A 15,081-nucleotide genomic window follows, 5' to 3' on the forward strand; every position below is an offset into this window, starting at 1 on the left:
TTCATAATGTGTAAAAGAACGCGCGACTGGTACGTCGCTGGAAGTTTTGTTCTGCGTTTGAAATAGCGGGCAGAGCTTTTATTTTGAAAGGCGCGAACTACTTTCCAGGTCAGTTCCGCTTTGCGCAGATCAGCTGATGTCCGTGTAAACAGAGAAACAGACGCGCGCGCGTGTGTGTGTGTGTGTGTGTCAGAGACAGGCAGCTGTATTTCGCCATCGGTCACCTCAAAGACGACAATCGGGGGATGATTGAGTGACAGCGTGATGTTTGACGTGACAGCGTGATGCGGAACGTGACAGCGTGATGTGTCTGCGGCTCGTGCTGCAGTAGGGCAGCAGGAAGCGGCTCAAGAGGGGCTTAAAACATCACATGCAGCTCCACAGAGGGGCCTGTGTGTGCGCGTGAACTGCTCTGGATTGTTACTTCTCAGGACTGGAGCAGTGGAAGCAGTAAGTGTCATGTTTGCTGATAAGCTGCTGATGTGTTAGATTTTTTTTTTTTTTTTAAACAATATATTTATTTATTTGATTGGTTTATTTGATAAGGGACAGTGCACATTAATACAAAATTGCTGTAAATGCGCCAGAAGTTATTAGCCAAGAGGTTGTTTTTCATCTGCAGTCCCAAAGAGGCAGATGTTACAAAGGAAACCGTAAAGCAGAATATAAGATTATATTTACAAAGTTATGCAATATTGACCCTTTACAATATGTGCAGAAACAATGAAAGAAGTGAGAATATTAATATAAGTTGTATCATCATTCAGGAGACTCTTGTACTACATTGTCACAGAGGCCCTCAAACCAAATCCATATCACCCAGCCCTGTCAAGTACTTTGGTACGATTGTGAGGTACTTGTACTTCACTTGAGTATTCCCATCTTCTGCTGCTTTATGCTTCTACTCCACTAAATCTCAGTTTATGTGATACTTTTTAATTACTGGTTACATCGTAGATTCAGAGTAATAATTCTAAATATATTCACCAAACCGACTACTGTACATTATGATGCATTGTTATGTGACGTGCATTTGTCTGAAACGGGGCATTCTGCAAAGTGATAACTTTCTCTTTTTCAACTTTAAGTTTATTTTGGTGCTAATACTTTTGTGCTTAAACTTTAGTGACGTTTTGAACGCAGGATCTAACGGAGTATATCTACACTGTGGTTTGGCTACATTTACTTAAGTTAAAGATCTGAGCACTTCTTCCACCACTCGGAGATCACAGGAAACAGTCCGTGTTGCATGAGTTCAATCACAGGTTACATGAGTTCATGTTGTAAAATAAGAGAAGAAGAATCAGGTCCAACATTCCAAAGGAACCAGTGCAACTTTAACTTTACACAGAAGAAAGGCCCTTATCACAAGTAACAATGTCAAATAATCTTCTGCTGGCAACAGTAGACACATTCCTGTTTGGGAGGCCCAAAAACCAAAGACATTGGATCTAATTCTTCGTCAGATTTTAGTTTTGTTTTCCATTTCGTATGGTGTTACAGACCAATACTTCTGTAATTTAGCACATGACCGGAGGCATACCTGTTCCAGAGACGCAGAGGAGAAAGTGAGGGGTTAAGATAATGCCTGTTATTAGGGGATAATGTATGTGTATGTGTAAATTCAGAATTGGATGGCTTTTGTTCGAGTACAGATGGATACTTTTCTTTTGGCATCACTCCAAATGTCCTCCCATGTGTCCTCGTCTCCTCCAGTACATTTCCTTCTCCCGTGTGTTATTCTAATGACACATCAGCTCGTTTCATGTCACAGCTGGCATCACTTCAGAATCATTTACATCACAAATTTAGCCCACAAGTGGTTGGATTTGAGTTCGAGAAGAGTCTTTTTCTTTGTTCCCAGTACATGTATTCTCATGCTCACTCTGTTGGATCTGGAGAAGCAAATGTAAAAGTTTAAAGATTATGTAAATGTCAAAATAGTCCATTAGTAGAAGCTAACAGTTGTTGCTGATCGGGGAACTAAGTACTTTACTCTGCACCTGGTTATTAGACCCTAGGCAGTTGGGATTGTCAGCCACACCTTCTCCACTCTAGTGTTGAACTCCCTTGATGTGTAAAACCACGGAAAGCTCCTTTTTTAAAGTGACTCTTCAAATCTCGGCCTGGAGGAGTCGTCTCGGGTTGTATTTCTTAATAAGTCATCATCCGTCATTAGGACACGTGAGGAAGAAAAGTCACAAGAGTGTGTTTTGTCAGACTGTTGGGGGGGAAAAGCAACTGTCATGATTACAAAAGGTGGCAGTCACCGGACCAGCTTTACAGGAAGGAAACAAGTCATTCCTTTCCCCTTTATACAGTCCAAGTCCACATGACGTTCTATATTTGCGGTAAAACGCTGGTATGCAGAGAGGAGGGAAGAAAGAGAACGTTTGCTTTATGGAATGTTATGGAATGTCACATGGCCATGGCGAAGAATTAATGAACCACGTCAACAACAGGTGACAAAATCAGACATCTGCAAACGAAGAAAGCCCCGTCTGGCACTCAAACAGGTTTACCTGGGATTGAAAAGCATGTGACTAACTGTTACTCAGCCTGTCTGTCTGCTTAACTCTACGATCAATGGAAAAACACCTGTGGACTGTGATTACACTACATTATGATCAGGATACATTTAGAGCTTTCTTTAGCATTTTCATTCTTAAATATTCAAAATCCTGATTTTAATTTGTATTTTCACTCATTTATTATGATTTTTAATCTAATCTCTCGATTTACTCTCAGTCTATGGAATTAAACAAGTGGGGCCAACGAAGCTTAATAATTGCTTAGTGTTGTAATTTGTCCCACATTGACCTAAACAAAGCAAGTAATTCAACATCCATTGATGCTAAAAATGTAACGAAGCTGGTAGCGAATCGTTTTGTGGAGCTTTGAACTGTGTCAAATGATTTATTTATTTATTTAGTTTAGCTGCGTAGCAGGATTTTAAAGGACGGAGCTGCCTTTTGGATTCTGGAGACAAATAACGGACGGGAAAATAACCAACAGCCAGAACCCGCTGTGCACTGAGAAAGTAGAGAAGAAGAAAAATTGGGCTTGTGTCCCACGAGCCAATCAGAGCAGCGGGCGTTTGCCAGCGCTTGTCACCGCTGCAATCAGTCTCTTCTTTATTTCTTCAATCTTCTTCAAATTTGGCACGAACATCCACTTGGACTCGAAGATGAAGTGATAAGAATTTGGGGGTCAAAGGTCAATGTGACCTCACAAAAAAACATCTTTTGGCCATAACTCAAGAATTCATGGGATAATTATGACAATTTCACACAAATGTATATTTAGATGATGATATTAAAATGATGACGTTTGGAACAGACCTGCATGTAAACTGCAACTTGACTGGTTGGCGGAGGTAAAGAAAAGCGAGGCGGTTATTCTAGTTTTAATCTATCTCTTGTGAGTTCCTTAACTTTTTGAAAGTGGCACATTAAAACACTTGAACTAGGATTCAACGTTTTCTTACCAAGTACTCAAATGTTGCTTCCAGAGAAAAACCTTCAGGCTCATCATCCGTTTTCTTGCCATTTAGCTCTAAGTGATTCGTAATAAGCATGAACTTCCTATAGCTTCTAGGTTTTTCTTTTCAGGGACTTTCTGTGCACGTGTCCTTCTGAAAGCCTCTTTTTGATTACGGTCGAGTCACAGAAATGAAAAGCATCTTTTCTCTGCGTTTCCTCTGCAGGGGATCCATGGAGGAGCTGGAGCCGGAGGAGCGGTTCCTGCAATTCGCCCGGAACGGAGATCTGCCGGGAATTCAGAGGCTCCTCATGTCCACGATAAGAGAGGAAACGCACATCAACATAAACTGCAGAGGTACACGAGCAACACTTTTCAGGAAACTGTGTGTGTGTGTGTGTGTGTGTGTGTGTGTGTGTGTGTGTGTGTGTGTGTGTGTGTGTGTGTGTGTGTGTGTGTGTGTGTGTGTGTGTGTGTGTGTGTGTGTGTGTGTGTGTGTGTGTAACACAGTGTGTACTGTTGTCTAAGGTAAGAGGAAGTCTAATCTTGGATGGGCGCCTCTTCACTTGGCCTGTTACTTTGGACACAAAGATGTGGTGGAGGAATTACTGAAGGTAGAGTTTCTTTACACACACTAAAAAACTAAGTTATTTTTAGCTAAAAGGCTAACGTGTGCGTTGTAACCCCACATACAGGCAGGTGCAGACGTTAACCTGCCCAATAATGTCGGCGATTCACCGCTGCACAAAGCTGCCTTCACAGGAAGAAAGGTACCTCAACGCCACTCCGATTCTAAGTCTCTTTCTACTCTTTCTTGTCTCTTTGTTGATAGTATGGTTGTGTGCATGCATTTATTCATCCAGTCAATCAATCAATCAATGAAACAATCAATCACGTATTGATCAGGAGGTTGTCATGCTGCTGCTGCACTATGATGCATGTGCTACTGTCATCAATGGGACAGCTCAGATTCCCAAAGATGTCACTCAAAATGCAGAGATCAGAGGCATGTTGGAAGGTGAGAGAGACACACGCCGTCCTCTAATTTCATGGAAACAAATGTATCGATCTTCACGTTCGATGTTTTAATATTCAGCCATACAAGTTGTTTGTATGATGTATGGATTCTAAAATCGTCCCACTTGTTCTCTTGCACATCCCATCATTTTACTGACACAAGCGGCCGAGAGAACGGAGGAGAGGAAACTGGAGGAGGAACTCCTGGAAGCTGCACGAGAAGGAAACCTTTCGACTTTAACTCAGCTGGTTAGTGCAACTCGGGTTCTGAAAAGAGAAGCCGATGCTTCATGTGTTAAAGCTGCAGTCTCTCTAGTGTCCACCAGGGGGCGACTCCTCTGGTTGTATAGAAGTCTATGAGAAAATGACTCTACTTCTCTCTTGATTTATTACCTCAGTAAACATTGTAAACATGAGTTTATGGTCTCAATCTCTAGTTTCAAGTCTTCTTCAATACAGCATGATGTTCATTTAGTAAATGATGGTCCATTTAGAGTCAAACAGACCATAAAGCAGGGGATGCTTTAGGGGCGGGGCTACATGGGGATTGACAGGTCTACCATACCATGGCGTTGTCCATGTTTTCATCCTAGAATTTTAACCCTTTCATGGTGGGTTTTCACTTCATGGAAGTTAATTGTAACATTTTGGTTGCATAATAATGTCTCATTCAGCGGTGGGTTGTACTTAGCTCCACCCACTTGTGTCACTTCTGGTTGCAAAAAACAATATGGCGACGACCAAAAACCAAGATGGTTACAGCCAAAATGACAAACTCTAACCTTAACCCTTCTTATATACTGTCTATATACCGTTTTTTATTATTATTATTATTATTATTATTACTTTAAGCATGTTAGCATGCTCACAGTCTAGTATAAAGACTAGTATACAGTCGACTACGCCCTTTAAATCTCAGTGACTGCAGCACATTGTCCATTAAAACCTGCTCTAAGGAAAAATGTAATATATGTTTTTACAATATTTGCCAAAAGAAACACACAAAAATGGATACTGGCAGAAGGGTTTTGAGCAGCCTTAACTTTTTCCAGCTCTTGGAGACGGAGTAAGAAATCACAGTCAGTTCAGTTCTGAGCAGAACAATAACGACCTGCGGGACATTTGGCGTCAGACAATCCATCTGTTTTTTTTGTCCTGTGTGTTTGCTGCAGCTCAGCAGGAAGAAGACCCCAGATATCAACTGCACAGATCTGCTGGGAAACACTCCGCTTCACTCTGCAGCCTATCGAGGCCAGAAGCAGAGCGCCCTGAAGCTGCTCAAAAGTGGAGCCAGCCCCAACGTCGAGAACAAGAAAGGTACGAGTCATTGGCTCGAGATGGCTATCATGAATCGCTCCTGTGTTTAAAGGAAACGCTGTCTTTATTCTGCCCACGAAAAGACCAAAATCAACAATGGATTTATCCTGCTAATAATAATTCCCCGTGTAGTTTATTCCTCTGTGCCACAAACACATCAATTAACCTCACTGTTGGCTGCAATGTGCTGGAGGGTCAGAGCAACAGGATGCACATTGTTGATTTTAATGGGTTTTTGGCAATAAGAACATTGTAAATTGTAAGAAAAATATATTTAAAAGAAATGTGCAAATAGATGTGATGGCTTACATTGAGACAATTGTTTGTTTTTTGAAATGTTATGTTAAAATATGCAAATTTAGCATTGTCTTATTAAATATGTGCTGATTTTCTTACATTTCCAAAATGTGAATAGGGTCAAAACATGAACTCATAGATATCACCATGAAACTTCACCACTTCATCACTCACATTAAGAGGATTTCGTATATTGCCTCTGAAAGGGCTAGGTTATGTTCAAGGTCATATTAATATTCAAAGTGGTAGTTTTACCGTTTTAACGTTATTTATGAACGTGTTTATAAAGTATTTGTAAACACACTCAAGAGTCACGTCACATATAGCACATGGAAGGTTGTAAGACTTTACATCACGTTGCTTTCTTCCCAACTTGTTTTAAACCATTGAATGTTACATTTGGTTAGCATGTTTGGTTAAGTTGCCAGCTTGTTTTGACCGCAAAGGTTTAAGGTTTGTGATTCAACTCTGACTCATAGCAATAGTTTTAAATATCATGAAATCAGTATTTCTTTCCTTCTGTATTTGTGTGTTCTTTTGTACTAAAGCCCCACTCGTCTTGTTTGTCCACAACTCACAGGCCAGACAGCGTTCGACCTCGCTAGTGATTCAGCAATGAAGCTGGTCCTTGAAGGCAACGCTCATCGGGTGAGTGCTCGCTCAGTCGACGGTCGGGCTTTCTAAAGTTGCTTTGATTTTGTTGTCTTGATTTGTTTTGTTGTGCATCCTTCGTGTTTCTCATCTGCGCTCCTTGCAGGGTATGACCCGCCATGTCAAGAAGTGCGAGGGACTCCTCTGGAAGGTGCGACATGCTGCTGTGCTCTCTCTCTCTCTCAGCCGCCATAGAAATCAGAAAAGAACTGAACAATAATAGAAAATCACAGATATTCAGACTGCTGATTCTTCTCTTGTGCGTCCCGCAGAGCTCCAGATTTTTTGGCTGGCGCTCCTACTGGGTCGTCCTCCAAGACGGGGTTTTATCCTGGTACTCAAAGCAGTAGGTGGCAGCTCTCACCTTGCCCTGTGCTCCTTGAATCACATGAAAAGATGTCAGCAACAGATAAATGGAAGCACTGAACACTATTGATTAGAGAGACGCTGGAAGTGACAGAATCCTTCTATTTTTTTAACGGGTCTATCTGTCTTCTGTACCACCATTAGAAATGTGTCAGGACCTCACCTCTCTCTCTCCTCTCTCTCTCCATCTCTCTCATATATACGTATATATATATATGTGAAGGTCGGATGCAGCAGCCAATGTGAGAAGGCAAGGCTGCAAGTCGCTGACACATGCTCAGTGTTTGGTAAGAGTTGCACTACGGTACATTGCTGTGTTTCATTTGTGTAAGCGCAACTTTTGCACACGGGGATGTTTTTCGATGTTCTCGTTTTGCAGCTCCGAGCCAAAGACAGCTGCTTTTTTACCCTCAAGTGCTTCGATGACAGCATGCATCACTTCAAAGTATCACCTAAAAACGACCCGGAGGCAACGGCAAAAGTATGTTTAATTTCTCCTCAGGCTGTTAATTAACATTTTGTCTCTGTCTTACATTACTGTAAAAGGCTCCTAAGTCGTTCTCTAACTTGGTTCTAGAAGGTTTCACATATAAAGCACCAATCTTTGGTATATTTTTCAGATATTTCTTCAACTTTTGTTCACACATCTTTCATTGTTTCTTTTCATATCTTTTACTAATAATATTTGAAAATGTTCAGATCTTTTACGAACATTTTTTAACTCCTGGTTAACACATTTTTCTTTTCACAACTTTTACAAATATTTCTGATACTTTTGGGATATTTACTGTATATTTGCCTTATGAAGCTGCCAAACTGTCATGAATAATTAATAATATAACTAGGATGTGTGCTGTATAAACTAATTCACACTTTCAGTTGCAGCTGCTGGCTCCAGAATAAAATGTAAAGATCTCTAAATTCAGATGAGGGAAAATAGCCTTTCAGTATAAACTGAATGAATCTATTCTCTGTCCCCTCTTCATCTCCAGCACATCGCCTACTTTCCGCCCAATTTGCCTTTCAGAGCTTTGGATTTTTTTTTTCCCAGCATGCCACAAGCCTGTGTGCCCGTCCATCTAAACTAATCTTTGTAATGTTAATAACAAATGACCAAAGTTAGAGGCTTGTGTTATTTTCTAAAAGACTAGCGGTTCGACTTGGGTTTGGTCCAAAGAACTTAAAAACATTTCTGCAGCCTTAAGATTCCAAACAGAAGACGAGTTCTCAATAATACATTTGATTCGCAAACACCTGATCTAGAAACTCCCGTTTAAAAATGTGGTATGATTTTTGATATTCTATATTTTGAATACTTTCGTCATTTTGACCAATAAAAGAGGACTTCTGTAAGATTTGCTGTGTAGGATTTAAGAACGTTGAGCATCAATATCTCAAAACCTCTCGAGTCACAGACAGAAGCTTGAATGTGTTGTTGTCTTCCAGGGCTGGCTGGACGCGCTGGAGGAGCACTCCGCCTACAGCACACACTACTGCTCCCAGGAGCAAGGCAGCGAGGAAGACGAGGACGAGGACGAAGCGAAGTCACTCGGGGAGCTAACGGACTCACTACAGGTGGCTGTAAACCAAAGAACATCCATAATGAGCATGTCAGAATAGTGATCCACAGGGTTCTGGCAGAACTAGAAAGCCCCCCCCCAGTCCTCCCACCCTGCGCTGCTTTTGTTTATCTGCAGTTTCCTCTCATCTCTCTGAAACCAGGCGGCGGACGCCAACCAGAAGAAACTGGAGAAGGAGGTGGAAGCTTTCCTGTCCATGCTGAGAGACGACGGGCTGGCGGAAAGTAAAACCTGCTGCTTCGTTGTCAATTACATTCTTTAATATTTATGTTATAATAGACGCAACAGAGGAGAAACGATTGAAGAGTGGAAATTAAAATGTCCACTCATTGAGCAGATTCAAATGCACAGTTTTGATAGAATAACTTCTGAAGTCCTTATAATTAAGAGTCTGTTTCTTGGTGACTGGTGCGTAACAATGAACAATGAACAATAATCAAGACATCATTTAAAAATAGAAACATTTACAATAATATTTGGTAACAAGCAAACAGATAACGGTACTTTAAAACAAGTACTGTATGTTATAAAAGTGGCAAGTATATTTAAATATAGAAACATAGAAAGGATGTGCAAGGGTGTGTAACAGGAAGTTGTCCTGGGGGACCTCACTACAGCAGTGAGGTCTCGGTCCTGATGGACCGCAGCCTCCTGCCAGGAGGGCTTTTGTTTGTTTTTGACACTCATTACTTTGTGGTCCCTCATTGGTGCGTTTGTCCCCTCAGAGTTTCCGTCCGCCGTGACCCAGAAATTACAAGAAATCAGCGAGTTGTCCAGCGAGACCAGTTCCGGTCTCGGAGTCTGTCTCGGCCTCCTCTCCAGACAGGAAGGGGTGAGTGCCGGCTTCCCCTCCACACATCTGTGTCTTTGTTTGAATTCCTCTCAGAAGTCAACTGTACCGTCGATTATCAGGATTTAATTCTTCACAACCCATAATAGCAGAACACAGGTTGTTATAGGAGCTCGATCAAATTATAAGAGAACATTTCAATGTGGATATTTGGAATTATTCAGCTCTGAAACTCGCCTCAATAAAACAGATGTAAAGAAACATAAGTGTTACATTGTTCAAGTGTAAATGAGGGCTGAGTAAGAAAACATATTTATATATCATATATTCTTTGTGATTTGAGTGACCTGACCTTTTAAAAGATGCTGACTATAAACACTGTAATCAAGAGGATCCTTCCAGGCCGTGAGCCTCCGATGTACAGTGAAGGAATAAGAAAGCGGCGGCACTGTTCACACCTCTTTATGAAGGCAGCTCAGTGGAGTGCTGTGATTATAAGCTGTCTGATGGGGTTTCTTCTTTGTGCGTGATTCAATGGATTTGATTATAATGGCAGGATTTAGAGGATGGATTACATCCCTCCAGGAAGGACAAATAGATGGCACCGCTTATAGCTCACAACAAGCACCAGCCCTGTACATCAGCTCTGTAATGATGTAACGTTTGTATTTATACATCACTTCTCTAAACACAGTGTTTACATGGTGATTCACATAATGAGATCCCTTTTCTGGCTTCTGGTGCAGGAGGCTCTGCCCTTCTGAGGTTCCTGTGTGTAAACCAACAGCTCATTGTAAATCTGTCGGATACTTGAACTTGGAATTATTTCAGGCATTACGTCGTGAAATTTCATTAGTGCGACTACTAGATATGTAAACACAAAAAGGCAAACAGCGATGAGCCAGCAGGATTTTTTACAACACTGGCCGAATGCCCAGTCGCATTCTGGCTCAGCTGCAATTAACAGCAGCACACAAACAGTGCTCTACAGCGGAGGGCGTTATGCAAAAATATATCTAAGAAATGAAGCTATTTCATCAAATGGGTGAAAAAGTAATCACGAGACTGTTGCGACGCGTCTCGGTGTGATCGGCCCCGTCAAAGACGCCCCTTTGCAAAGTGAGCGGGGGTGCGTGGGTGAAACCAGGCGATCAAACGTAAAGAACGGAGGAAAGAAACTTGATTCAATGCCGATATTGAGCTCTTGCTGTTGCCCTGCTGTTGTAAACGGAGGAGGGGGGAAATGATGTTTGTTTGACGGGCTGATTCTCTCAGAAGTCTGTGTGCTGAAGCTATATATAAAGACGTTTGTTAAGGGGAATATCAAAGAAAGCATGTCTGATCTTTTTATTACATTCATAATCTTCCATCTCAATTCTGTGGGCTGTAACACAAAACTTAGTTGGCTGAGAGTGTTCATTCTTTTGGTTCATGTGCGTCACTCTCTGAACCAGATTTCTCTCTGAACATCACATTAGTCGCTGTCTGCTGTCTGCTGATTGTTCACCCGCGATACGAACTACAGCGCTGCTGCTTATGAAGCGCTGCGGTGTTTGAACGCAGCGCACACTTGAGTTGTTGAATATGTAAATCGAGGGGTGTTCACCTCCACGTGATAATGCACGGATTCAGTCCTCTTAAACACGACTCTGCCTTTTTTTTAGTCATAGAAAAAACAAAGACGCGGACAAAAATGTTAAATACTTGAATTATTAGTACACCTACGCAGCTTCATCTCACTCCAAACAAGATATTTGAATATTTCCCCTGAGGGTCTTTAGACGGGACGGCGCTGCTGCCCCCATTTGAATGTTCCGGTTTTGACAGCCCAGTCCGGAGCTTTCAGGGTCTACACCTGTGCCGGGCCATCGAGCCCTCAGTTGCGCAGCCTTTTGAACTGCAATCTGCAGAGGCAGAGCTCCCGATAAAAGGCTCACGGGGGTCTCAGAGCTCTCACCATGAATAGACCTCGGGCTCTATAGGAAGAGCTCCCGACACGCAGACTGCATATCTCACGCGATGGTATTGCAGCGTGGATGAAGCTGGCGGGGTCTGCGGGGTCTGCGGGGGGACAGGATACCGAATCACTTCCAGCTCCAGCAGCGCTGGGTTTTGCACTTAACACCACCTGTGTAGTTGTCAAGCAGCAGGAATCTCCTCTTTAAAGTTCAGTGTATTGTAATGTTGGCGAGTGATCTGCAGTCTGCCGTGATGCAGCACTTTCTCCCCACTTAACCTCGCCTGCGCTCCTCCTGGTCACCATCATGTGGTCGATGGTTTACGATCAGACGACCTCCCGCAGGAGGCCAAATACTAACGAAAGGCCTCTAGTTTGTGTTTGCAACTACGATTTGTTGTTTATTTCGTTATAAACCATTGATTTTGGGGATTTACCAATGTTACCTTATTTTACCAGATACAAAATACAAAATACATCATTTTCACAGTCCACAACAATGCATGAATAATAAATAATCCAATTTAGATAATTCTATGTTTTAGATTATAATGATTGGATTATTACATTTGTGGACTACTATTGTTCCATTGATCCCAGTTCAGACTATAAAACCACTTGAATTATCTCGGGTTCGTTCAGCTTCTGAATGGCTAAAAGTCAATTCATACTTTGTGTGTCGGCGTAACGTAAATGTCTTCACCCACTCATGGTTTGCAAAGAAGATGAAGAAGAAGAAGATAACAGGGTTGTTGTGTTTTGGAGGATATAGCAAATACAATCAACAAAAGTACTCCTGCCTCGAGTTGAGCAAGATCATAAACAAAGCAAGCACAAATGACAAACATACAATAAATGAAATTAAAATACACAGATAAACCATACGCAGCTGGGCTCAAAATAACGTCAAGCTGTAAAGTAAAGCAACCAGCTTGAGAGCGTTCTTGTCTGTAATACGTTTCAGTGACTTACTAAAGCGTTTGAACTCTTTCTTCCCAATGATTCAAACTGGGTTTAGTCTCAAGAAAACAACTTCCGCAGGAGCAACACAATATTGAGAAAGTCTTGAGTTCCTGTTTTCAACACAGACGCCATATTCAACCGTCTTCACTGACAAAGATTGACAAACTCAATCCCCTTGAGAAGATCGTAAAGTGGACGCTTCTTTTGAAGAGCGGTTACTGGCAAACTCCTGGCGAACAGCGTTGCGGCGCTTTAAACAGCTGGAGCGGAGCGGACTGATGCTGACCCTCTATGGTAGTCATTTACATACTAGTCTTTGATGCTTTTTGATGTTCCTGTAACACCAGTAGTGACAAAAAGATGTAAATGATTTAACAGCACCCTCAGCGTCACTGCTGCTGAGGTTCTTCTTCTGTTTTTTTTTTTTTGTCTTGCAGGCTTTTAGTTTGTTTTTTTGCATCTCTTACATATTGTTGGCATGTGGCAGAGTTTTTGCACACGGCACAACACCTGCCCATATATAGTGTTTTAAAGCCCCACTGTGGGCTTGCTAAGAACGTTTGGTTGCATCTGACTTATTATTTTTTTCTCTTTTTATTCTTATTTTTTTTCTCCGAACAGAAAATTAAGAGCATGTTGCACGAGGCCCAGATGTTCCCTCTTTTGTTTCTTTGAAAGCGCCTCTTTTGTCGTTCTCTGCACTTAATATTTACACATTGTGTTTACAAAAGAAGCACTATAGCGTCTTGTATAAAAGCCAGGGTTTCAGGCTAATGGATTATATCTGAGTCCATTACCCGCCATCTGAGCCCCTCTCCTCCGGCGGGAATCATGTTCTCTCGAGCCGGCCATTTGAGACGAGCGGCGCGTCAAGGCAGCCGTCCTCCCATTACAGAGAAACCACGGCCTCGTGCCTCTCGGCTCGGTCTCTGCCACTCTCCGTGGGTCTGATAATGATAGGACGGTGCAGAGGGGAGGGTCGGTCGACCAACATGCTGTTTATGTGCATCACAGCTGACACTCACACACAGACACACACACGTGTCCTCTGTAATGAGAGTCAGAATATAATGTTGGCCACATCCTTAGTTATCAAATGTAGAAGATGGAAGGTTTCTATGACTGATTAGTCTCTGTGTGTGTGTGTGTTGTGTGTGTGTGTGTGTGTGTGTGTGTGTGTGTGTGTGTGTGTGTGTGTGTGTTTGTGTGTGTGTGTGTGTGTGGGGGGGGCGAGCTCAGGTGCGCAGTCTGAAATTGGAGCAGGAGGTGGAGAAGAACAAGATCCTCTCCGAGGCGCTGCAGACTCTCGCCACAGAGCACCACGAACTTGAGCAATCCGTCGTCGAGGGCTCGTCCCCGCGGAGCGCCCTGAGCGAGGATGAGTTCCACGACGCCGTGTCTGGTGAGTTGACGAGTTTATCAAAACCGCTGCTCCGGGGTCAGGAGATGCGGGAGATTCTCACACTCGCCCTGCTCTGTCATTCCCCCTGTAGGACGCTGGAATACTTACCCTTTGGTTTTTTTGGGGTTTTTTGCCGCTCCTGAAGAGTGACGTAAGAGAGCAAAGTGTTGCCTGGTTGTGCTGAAATAACTTGAAGCCTGATTTAACACGAATGAGGTGTAGTGAGAATTTAAAACTGACTGATGCTTGTGTCAAGAATGGCTACTAAACAGGTGTTTGTTCTTGTTTTTATTTCTTTTGTGTTTAAAGTTCATCTGTAACAACCTTTTATCTGATGTGATGCTGTCGCGTTGACACTTTTATTGAACCAGTTCTATGAGAGCAGCTTCACGTGGAGCTGTGCAGTCATTGTGAATAACATGTTACAGATGTGTTTGCTTATTTATTTTCATGGAAGTCCACAAGGACTTATATTCTAACCATAAAATAACTAAAATCTAGAACAAACATCTATACTTCAATAAATAAATATGAGTCATTGTATTAAAGTAGAAATGAGAAAAATTACACTTTTTATGTTTTATTTTTCTTCTTGGAGATGCTGGATTTTTAAGGCCGATATCAATATAGATATTTGGGAGTTTAATTAAGTAACTTATTTTATTGATATATATATAGCACAATATGACTTGATTTGGAGGTTCAAAGAAATAAAGTGATGATACATCACACACACAAATTAGAATATATCGTCCGGTAGTGACTTTGTTTTTTAACGTGAGAAATCTTGATTTGTCTCTCATGGATTTGTTTGTTGTTGACGGTTCGTCACTGCTCAACGGTGGACAAACCGTGTAATGTCACTGTTTTATTATCTCAGACGGTTATTAGGCATTTTCTAACTGTAACGGTTGATTTGTTATTTGCTATCATGCACGTGTGGACGTCGGCTTTATTAACAGACTATGCACTATTTCCACAGGTACTGGATGACTCATTTTACTATCTCCTTCTTTTAATAAGCACAGTTTGATTGCATGTCCCTTTTTAAAGGTGTAGGATTTAGGAAGAAGTGGAATATATTCAGAACTTAGTTTTTAGGTGTTTAATCACCGGAGACCAAGAATCGTTGTGTTTTTATAACACGGCTTTATTAAAACACACATACAACAAGTTTACACCTCGTCCAACACTGTTGGCTGGCCAACGCTCCCACGGAGGCTTTTTTTAGATGGTAGTTAAGTGATATGGTGAAGAAATA

The 15,081-nt window shown here is 41.9% G+C and overlaps 1 protein-coding gene across 2 annotated transcripts in view; it reads left to right on the forward strand.

The window, feature by feature from the left end:
• The first annotated feature begins 165 nt into the window (after positions 1–165).
• The window catches only part of osbpl1a (oxysterol binding protein-like 1A), a 51,749-nt gene continuing 36,833 nt past the window's right edge, over positions 166–15,081 (forward strand). For both annotated transcript variants that reach the window (XM_079158011.1, XM_079158012.1), the window contains exons 1-16: positions 166–450; positions 3,707–3,837; positions 4,009–4,094; positions 4,176–4,250; positions 4,387–4,498; positions 4,661–4,746; positions 5,670–5,814; positions 6,692–6,759; positions 6,869–6,913; positions 7,035–7,108; positions 7,352–7,415; positions 7,508–7,609; positions 8,575–8,703; positions 8,851–8,932; positions 9,434–9,540; positions 13,658–13,820. In XM_079158011.1, the coding sequence (XP_079014137.1) occupies positions 3,714–3,837; positions 4,009–4,094; positions 4,176–4,250; positions 4,387–4,498; positions 4,661–4,746; positions 5,670–5,814; positions 6,692–6,759; positions 6,869–6,913; positions 7,035–7,108; positions 7,352–7,415; positions 7,508–7,609; positions 8,575–8,703; positions 8,851–8,932; positions 9,434–9,540; positions 13,658–13,820 (1,462 nt within the window). In that variant the 5' untranslated portion in view covers positions 166–450; positions 3,707–3,713. The remainder of the gene's footprint in view (positions 451–3,706; positions 3,838–4,008; positions 4,095–4,175; positions 4,251–4,386; positions 4,499–4,660; positions 4,747–5,669; positions 5,815–6,691; positions 6,760–6,868; positions 6,914–7,034; positions 7,109–7,351; positions 7,416–7,507; positions 7,610–8,574; positions 8,704–8,850; positions 8,933–9,433; positions 9,541–13,657; positions 13,821–15,081) is intronic.

This window comes from Pholis gunnellus (assembly GCF_910591455.1).
Source record: "Pholis gunnellus genome assembly, chromosome: 4".
NCBI lineage: Eukaryota > Metazoa > Chordata > Actinopteri > Perciformes > Pholidae > Pholis > Pholis gunnellus.